Source organism: Colias eurytheme, chromosome 17 (genome assembly GCF_061535395.1).
Source record: "Colias eurytheme isolate Ceu_HAF_F1 chromosome 17, ilColEury1 Martin Lab GWU primary, whole genome shotgun sequence".
In the NCBI taxonomy this organism is placed as follows: domain Eukaryota; kingdom Metazoa; phylum Arthropoda; class Insecta; order Lepidoptera; family Pieridae; genus Colias; species Colias eurytheme.
This window is the reverse complement of record NC_142996.1, coordinates 4,261,952-4,271,899: the sequence shown is the minus strand read 5'-3', so window position 1 is coordinate 4,271,899 and position 9,948 is coordinate 4,261,952. Positions and strand designations below refer to the sequence as shown.

At 35.7% G+C, this 9,948-nt stretch overlaps 1 protein-coding gene across 1 annotated transcript; it reads right to left on the bottom strand.

The window, feature by feature from the left end:
• Nucleotides 1-426: 426 nt before the first annotated feature.
• LOC149901166 (uncharacterized) lies at nt 427-9,472 on the bottom strand. Its single transcript, XM_090111999.1, has 4 exons — nt 9,361-9,472; nt 3,739-3,895; nt 2,482-2,652; nt 427-2,166 (listed from the first exon to the last, which is right to left on the bottom strand). The coding sequence occupies exon 4, from the start codon at nt 2,125-2,127 to the stop codon at nt 427-429; it is 1,701 nt and encodes a 566-aa protein (XP_089968125.1). The 5' UTR covers nt 2,128-2,166; nt 2,482-2,652; nt 3,739-3,895; nt 9,361-9,472.
• Between the last annotated feature and the right edge of the window lie 476 nt (nt 9,473-9,948).

Sequence of the window (9,948 nt, the reverse complement as noted above, 5' to 3'; positions counted from 1 at the left end):
AAATCTAATCGTTTTATTAAATCTAACCTATACCTAAATAGTTATTTACAAAAAACTGCAATCACAACTAAATCTAGGAACAAAAATTTTCATTACTCGCATTTTTAATACGAATTTATAATCTAAATATAATTACTATTAAGAATAACTTAACTGTATATTTACAAATATTTTTTTTAGCACTATCACTTAAATATTAAAATATTACGACTACCAAGCTATTGCTATCATTGAATACTAGAGAGTCAACATTATTACGTTTTCCAACAGAAAGCGTTCCATGAATGACGCATTCATAAAAATTTATTAAAATTTTGACAATTATTAAGTACACAGTATTATTACTTATAGAGTTCATTAGAAACATTACGATGTTACACGTTATTCGAAGCGTTGATGCCACATCAGCATCGGGTACATCGTTGGCTAGGTGGAGATAGCGAGCGGGGGCCGCGGGGCGTGTGCGGGGTGCGGGGGGTGGGAGGGGTGCGGGGGGTGCGGGGACGAACCCGCGGGGGACCGGCCCCCGGGGGAACAGGTCACCTTCCCCATAAACGACCTAATATCATCGAAGCACGCATCTTGCTCCGTGTCCGCGGAACTAGGAGAATCCCCCCCTTCAGCTTCGTGCTTCTTCAAATGCCGGTCCAAGTTTGTTTGCTGCCCGAAGCACCGATCACACAGAGGACACCGGAACGGCCGCTCCTTGTTGTGAATGTTGCGCACGTGGCGCTGCAAGTTCGACGATATAGAGAAGGAGCGTTCGCAGTATTTGCACTTGTAAGGCTGCTCGCCGGTGTGCGTGCGAAGATGACGTGTAAGATTCGCACTCCGAGGAAACACTTTCCCGCAAAATTTGCACGCGTAACGGTCTCGCAGCTTTCCCGAACCCGCGCTCAGTTCTCGAAACTTCGCGTAAGCACTGGGCTGCCTTTCTGGCCCGTCAGTACCGAGAAGAGGGGATAAAAAATTAAACGGACTCGGAACGTAGGGAGAGTGTGAGTTCAGAATAGAATCAGATGGCTGAAATGGCGGGAAGCGCGGTCGATACATCGCATCGATGAGGCTCGTGTTGTGTTGCGGGTGTACGGGCATCGGAAAAGCTAAGGGAGGAGATACAATTTGTGGTGAATCCTCTCGTTTCAATTCCACTGCTTCTACGTCAACATCTGTCGTTTCATTTTCTGGAGTCTTACTTTCCCTCATTACGGGACTTTCAGGTGGCGAGTAAGATTTAACGGATGAATTGCGAAAGGAACGATCATCGTTTTCCGCTTCAGATTCTTTATCATTCTGTTTCTTGGTAATGGATAAATCCAATGGTTGGTCGTTCTGTTCCTTTTTGGTTTCAATTTCTTCATCGTCAGAATATTTGGAATTATTTTCTATTTCCTTCATATTTTTTGTTAAATCTTTCGGTGATGGCGAAGATGGTTTAGCTTCAGTTATGTCATTATTGTTTAGTTTCAAAGATAAATTGTAAGGTGAATGTTTCACTTCGTCTCGTAGGAAATTGAACGGAGCTAGCGATTGAGACAGTGACATAAGTGAGGAGTGTTGCTTAGCGTTCATTTCGTCAGCAGATGGAGATGATTGTTGTCTAAACATATTCTGTGGTTTTGGCGTTGACCGTTCGTCGTCTTTTTTACTGACATCAATGTCATCTTTTTTCTTCACGTCTTCAATAGAAGCTGAGCTATCAACACTTTTCACAGACATGCGTCCTTCTTGCTGTTGCTTTGCTACCAAGTTTGCATTGTATGCCATATCTTGTTCCATGGCCAATCTTGCTCCTTGTACATTAAAAAGAAGTGGACTAAGGAATTCTGGAGGACAAGCTGCAGCTGCAGCAGAGAACAACGCCGGGTAATGAGCAAAAGTATTGTAAGTATTGTATGGTAAAGGCAACGTCGGCCTGTACATTGGGAACGGATTGTTATTATTTGAAGTATTCATGACGTTAGGTATTGGCGATATTTGGGGAAGTCCTTGCGGCAATTGTCCTCGTAGATTAACGTTAGAAGTGGCGGTGTCACAGAATCTCTTATGCTTGGTCAGAGAAGCATAGGATGTGAATGATTGTCCACATTTTCCGCATTCCACTAGGGCTCTGCACGCAACATGCATCCGTTTGTGTCGGCACAAGTTTGAGAATTGCGTGTATGCCTGAAAAGAAAATAGATATGTTTATGAACTCATACAATATCTTTGGTTAGTTCAAATAAAATAAATTTTGATGATAATCCTAAATTTCTGGCTATAATGTTTTAAAATGTATCTACCCGTAATAATTAATCTGAACATGACTGATAAAACAATAAAAATAACTTATTATGGCGAAAGAGCACATTTTAATGAAGTTAAGAAAATGTTCCAAATGATGCCTGAAAAACTATTTATAAAAAATGAAACAAATAATTGATAATGACATTTCTTTTATTTTGAAGGCTGAATAAACCTTTATAAATTGAGTTGTCTCACCTTAAAGCAGACCTTGCACTGGAACGGCTTGACGCTGGAGTGTATGTGCGTGTGCTGCTTGAGGCCGGAGGAGGTGGCGAAGGTCTTGCCGCACTCGGGGCAGGCGTGGCTGCGCGCGCCCACGTGCTGCGCGCGGATGTGGCGCTGGAGGTTGGAAGGATCGGTAAATACCTGAAAGTGTCAGGTTTCGGAGCGTGATATACCTTTTTCTGATATTGTTTTTACGGATTCAGCGTTATTGGCGTTTATTTTTGAAGTGAAAACTTCTTTAGCGGCGTTGAGCACTTTTTCTGTAATGGGTATAAAATCTTAAACTCGCGTCAGGAAACGTGACCTGATCGAAAAAGCGTAAGACGGATACCATTCCAAGATATCAAACATGCTCAACGTTAATAATCAAGTTTTCACTTCTGCCGGCACTCCCGGAGTGCAACCCGTCTTTTTTTTTTAAGTAGGGAAATCTTACATAGATACCTACGGCCCCTGGGGAAGAAGCCGTGGGCTATGTCGGATTCTTACAGACAGCGTTATATGTCTGATGAAATGAGCAAGTTTAAAGGTTCGGTAAGTTACAGAGATTGAAACTTTCGGAAATCAAGTCGGAAATCTTTTCTGATTTGGAGCATTTTGTTCTTATTGGTGGTTGGTTTGAACGTTATTGGCCTAATGCAGTAAATGAGTAATTTTATTTTATTCAGAGAGTCTTGTTCTTATTTATAATTGGATTGAATGTTATTGGCATGATGTAGTAAATAAGTAAGTATCAAGAGTCAGTTAATTAGACATAATACGAATGAAGAACCATCATTGAATCGATAGTTAAAATTGCCTAGTTATTGCAGGCAATCTAAAGGAATTGACCAGTAAAATAATTATATATCATCAGAACTACGGTCTGGACTAAAGTAATAGATGTTTGATTAAATTATTTATTTATAGGGCAATATTAAAAGTATCATTGCATTAAACGTATCTGTTTTGCTTGTTTAAAAACTCATTTAAATTTGCCAGTTTTATAGTGATCTCTATTGATTTGATTACTATTATTGGCCAGTTAGAAATATTTGAATCACTTCTTAATCCACCCACCTAAGCCACAAATTCAACCAAAAACTGTTACAATACTATATTTATTTCAAATGACAAACGCCTACATAGAACTAACCGTTCAATCTTAATTTCATTATCCTAATCGCGATCTAATCGCGAAATTCAAATGAGATTGGGCTGGATGCTAATGAACCTCTTTAGACTTACCTTAGGGCAGTTCTCGCAGGGGTATTTCCTAATGTCCGTGTGGGTGAGGGCCCGGTGTCGCAAGAGGAGGGCTCTGGAGCTATAGGCTCGGTTGCAGAGTTCGCAGTGGTAGGCTGCGGCGGGTTGCGCGTGCGCTTGGATGAGGTGGCGGTCGAGTCTGGAAGAGGATGTAGACATTAGTGGTGCTATATGAAATTTCGATTGTCTTCAGTCTGATGAATTATTATTTATTATTTTATACATTTTAATCCATAATATTTTTTTTAGTAGATAGTCGAGAGCTGTGAATAAATCCTTCAAAATTATTTCACAGACATTATTGCAAATGTGTATCTTTCAAGCAAGCGTTCAACATTTTATTTGTTTCATATATATTATTTTCTACCAATTTTCGTTTTATCATGATTCCTACTAATCACTAAATAAATAATTTTCGCTAATAGTGCAAAGTTTGTTTAACCAAGACAGTACTGGTTTATACGATGCATGTATTTCATACAAAAATATTCAAAGCGCAATGTAATGTTATTACGACTGAATTTAGGATATCAAGGTAGGAAAACAAAATAACATTATTGCGCATGAACCACCTACGCAAAGATAACTTATAGCCCGTCGCCCCATACATAATTCAAGCGTGTTTCAACTCTACACGACGAATGTACGAATTATTTTTGCAATAAATTCAACTACTCACTTTCAACTATCGTCATAAATGCACATACATATTGTATCAAAATATATTTCACATTCTGCACCTCACGTACTGACCTCTGGGTGCTACCTAGTACCTACATAGATATTAGATATCGTTAGAATTCCTAGGTAAACCTAAATCAGTGTAGTGTACGAAAAAAACCAGTATACATTTGATTATGTGACAGATAAGTACGTAACTGCATCATTTATTTTATAATCAAAATAGCTTAAAACATTTATTAATAACTGCTATGTCGTATAAGTTAATTATTATAATCTATGACGTCTTCCGACATTTGACGCGAGCCATATGTGATTTTCGAAAACGGTATCAGTGACTCTCCTTGATAGAAACTGGTCCATTGCACGCAACCCTTGCCTCGGGCTCTTTATGTTACACCTGTCTCGCCATAATGGAGACTATAATTTGTTTATAATACATTGACGCTTTATCAACAAGTAATGGATCAATCTCGCGAGGTATATAACCGACTATGTTACGTTGTTCGAAAGTTTCGTGTTGTCATTTGATAAGATGGAGCGTTTTCACTCTCGACAACTAGCCGCTGCCATATCTTTTAATTAATCTGAGGAATAAAATCTAACGTCAGTAATGGTACCGTCCGCTCGTCTATTTCGAGTTGCACTTAGTAATCAAAATAGTGAACGGGAAAGTGGTTATTTAATTTAAATCAATCTAAGCTAGACCATATTTAGCGCAGATGTCTCGCGCATAAGTAATATAGAGTAAGACTCGTTTCATAAGCTTTGAATTATTCATTAATCTAACACATACTTTATATTGACGGGTAATTTAAGATAAATAGTTCATTTGATGGAGTTTATTACATTAAGGGCCGATTTTTCAATGCTTGGATAAAACTTATTCGTCGAATAATGTATAAAACTACCATTTTAAAAACGTATTCTGATTGCCCGTATTTGACAGTTTACGTGACATTTTAATATTATCGTGTAATACTTTATTGGACGGATAAGTTTTATCCAAGCATTGAAAAATCGGCCCTAAGAAAATCTAAATCTTATCAAGTTACATTAACGTAACAATCAATGAAAAAAATGTAAGGTGAATAAAATAGTTTGAACGTGTTTTAGATCTACATAGCGTATAGATTATACAACTGTTCGTAGTTGTATGCCGCGAGCTACAACTGTGACTTCCATATCGGCCTGCAGATCTCGGACATGGATATTTTTATTACAAGCAAATAACGTTCGAGTAAACGTCTTGAACAGATGCCGATTGTGTACCTCTTAATAGCGTATTACGTAAAATTACAAGCAGATTGATACGGACGAAAGTAGGCCACATTTTAGAAAGACTTACAAGAAAGTCTTTCAGAATAAAGAATTATATCAGATTGAATTATATTGATGTGTTATGTAAAGTTAATTGGCGTGTATTGTCCTCTTTTTCAATAAATTGAATTTCATGTCAGTCTATTTATTATTTCAGTATAACGACGTTTGCTAAAAGCAAATTGGATTTTTCTTGCGAGCTTTTGCTAAAGTATAAATTGCACGTGTTAAATAAAAAGCAAAGATGTGAACTACATCCAAATTGACTAATACTGTGTTTATTTCTCGTTGCTTATTTGTTGTATTTTATTTTACATTACTAGTGAAATTACCAAAAATCAATTAACCACTTGGGATATCCCTAAACAATTATGTCCGACCAGACCACTCCTGTTCAACATTGAATAAAATAATTTCCAATCCCTATCGCACGTATCTCGCCAGAGTTGTCGTGTTCCATGCAAATTACAGGACGTACCAACAGACAATTATAAGATCTTGATCATAGAAAACGATCAACATGTTCGCGGATTGATAACATCCAATGAACAACTTTCATTCCGGCCGGATCATTTAACTCCACCCACATACGCCACTGGGAACAGATGAGGTGATAAAATGCTGCTGTTTCTAATGTGAAAATGTGTTAATTTTTAACGCTCTGATATGAAAAATATCAACTTTGTTTTGATCTGTATTGAAGTACAGCTACAGTACGTAGCCTGTCACCTGCATTTGTATGCAACTTTTTTAGGTAATGGTTATGAAATCGAAATTGTATTGTATTGGCTTTAAATAGTCTAGATCACTATTAAATCTTTTGTACAAATTTAAATAATAGTGATTTAACGTATTGAATTTACTCATACTCATATATTGAAATCGAATATGTTAAAGACATGAAATAAGCGAAGGTACGAAAGGTTAACACTCATTGATTTAAAATATGTGTAAAATTCATTTTTTGGCAACATTTTAAAATATTAAAAACACAATGCGTAGTGGCATTTTAGTCGCCAAATGCACTAATGATGCACTACCGACATAAGTGCTTACATTTTAATAACAATCTATTGTAGAATGCTGATGAAGCCACCTGCCGACTCACAATTTCTATTTGTTGTACCGATAACTTCTATTGGAAATAGCCAATAATCTGATACTGGTATTCATTAACTGATGATTTATTATATTACTTTTCTATTGAGATTGAGCGCTTTTATTTGTTTATGGTACATAATTGTCAATATATCTATTTTTTATGACATAATCGAATAATTTTAGTTCTCTGCGTGAAACACCTTTTCGTAGTAAACTGTTATTTTTCTTGTATTTTTTTAATGTGTTTGATTTTTACTGCGAATAAATTCTAATTCTATTATATTCTTCTATTCTAATAATCAATTTTCTATCAACGGTAACACATACAATATACATTGGCTAAAACGGAACGTACCGAAATAAAAAAAGTAATTTAGAACTATGGTAGAGTCACAGATAATATAATGCTATACTAGCAGAAGAGCGTTCCTGTATAAAATACTAGAATAAATATCTACAGTTCTCTCCCTCGAGATATCTAATCAGTGATAAAGCAACGCATTTGTAATTCGTTTATTTAAAAACCATTAATTGAAGAAGCATCTTGGATCGAAATCTTTTGATCATCCGTGCTCGATACATCAATCATAACAGTCTTCGAGCTACATTGTATGTAAATTTAATCTTAGTACGTATCGGCTATGGCAATCCTGATTCTAACGATAGCCGTCGATGTTCAGAATGTGTTTTAAATGCCAGCCTTTAATTTGCTTTGTAATAACATAAAACTAAAATTAATATGCGTTACTCGTAATAAGATTAAATTAAATTAGTTTGAATTAAAAATAATAAAAAAAGAAAACTAAAAAATCTGAACTAAATTTTTAAGCTTATTTTCGTATAAAACGTTGGGGATTCTGAATGTTTGACATAATTTTCTACATGTATTTGGCTCATTATGGATTGTAAAGATCAATAAAAAATCATGCGGAATGCGAAATAAACACGGCGGTTATTTTTTCATTAAAAATCAGTTCATAATTTATTTCAAATAGTTGCTAATAAATTACTAAATAGTTGCATAAAGATTGATTACGTTTGCCTATTTTTTATTCGAAACTGCTTCTGTCATATCAGATTGCTTATCGTATGACAGATTATTCAATTGTCCTGCTTCCATCAAAAGTAAAAGTGGAATGCATACTGAGTCACTTACAATAAATAAATCGTCATTTTACGATCAATTTATTGGAGGTATCTTCATTGTTGTTTTTTAGTAGACTTCGCAAGATGAGAGATTTTATAAACTAATACGTTCGATATTATGAGAATTTTAATATTCCTTATAAATTAAAAAAGGATAACATAATAGAAATTACAGGGAACGAACGAATTTACCTATAATGAACTCGATTTTGTATATTGAACAATTAACTCACTATCAACATTAATAGCGATGTCACATGTCCTAGAAACAATTTAAACTATTCATTCACTAGTGATGTGCCGATAAGGGTGATACGTTAAACCTGTGCATGTCGATAATCTCGAATCCTTGCATTATTAACGAAGCCTCAATTGAATATGATGACACGTGAGGCTTCGCCGCTTGTCGCTAAATGAATCTATGATTATTGCTTTATTGCTTTCGTGCTGTGCTTTACCTATTTTTATTCACAAAAAATATCAACCAAAACCTAAATTTGAAACTAATTTAACATAATCATTGCGGTATTTACATAACATATTTTACTAGGTAGTAGGTACTCCCAGTCTAATAAAAACCGTTATAATTTATTAGTGCGACAGGCATCAACGTAGCGTAGTCTAACAACGATTGTCAGCCACTAAACTGGGCCTCTAATTCGCGAGCAATTCTATTTCAATAGGTTCAGTTTGTAATTACACACCGTAAGAAGCGATGTCGAAAGCGTGAGGAATTTAAGAGATGTTGCGACGTCGCGTGCCACCGACTAGACCAGCAACAAATCATCGACGCGTGTCTTATCGAACGAGCACATCTCTACAGTTAGCGGACTATACTCTGAACCAAATAGTTCACTGCGAAGAAGTAATGAGGTGACTTTTACACGACGTAATAATTGACTTTTAAAGCTGCCCCTTATTATCCTTAAGTAATTTATATTGCAATTCGCGAACTCCTTTCTACTTACGTTCGAAATGAGTTTAATATAGATTCTTGTGCAGTAATCATCATTAAATAAAAGGAATCTCGATCATCAAAAAAGCTGTCTTTTACATTTTGAGGTTATTTAACGAGATTAACATGCGTAATTAACAAAGGGAATTAATTCGCCTTTCGGTAACGTGACTTTAATTATGAAAACGTTTCTCTCTACTTGTATAACTGGTAATCGTGAATTAACAGTTCTTAAAAGCATCTTTAATTTAGCTAAAGCGATTTCTTTTTAATTTTATATTTTTGCAGATTAATGTTAATCGAAATTTGGAATAATTTAATGATGATTCTGTTAATTATTTCAGTTGCATTACAATTATATATTGATAAAGATTGTTATGATTATTATTGTATGTACTTACGCGTCAATATTAGGAAAGGGTGCGTCACAGAAGGAGCAGCGGGGTTCCGTATCTTCACGTTCTTCGTCTTCCGTAAGAGCCTGCGAGCCACTCGACGAGTTCACACTGGATCCTTCACGGCCTGAAACTGTAAATTATCATATAAATATACTTACTACGTATCCCTAAAACTATGTTCAAGTCGTGAAATTTTGTGATGACAAACATGTAGACCGGGAGTTGAAAAATGCGTTTTCAATGTCAATTCAAATAGTTATCTATAAGAAACGATTAAAGGATCACGACATAACGTCGGAAGTACGGGTCGTTTGAATAATGCGAATGAAATCACGAGCGAAACCACGCCTCCAGCATTGTCTAGACAAGGATAGTGATGTCATGTTGTTGTGAGAAAAATGATATTCAGCGTTAGAAATTGTAAGGCTTCGGCTATTACTCATTTTCTTACGTTACGTCCGCTTTGACTGAATAGAAAAAAAATAAAAACCGCTTTTAAATGAAATAAAACATTTGAGAATAATGTTTCATTTCATTTAAAAACGGAAAAATATAAATAAAGGGAATTTAGAATTAAAAAAATCATTTATA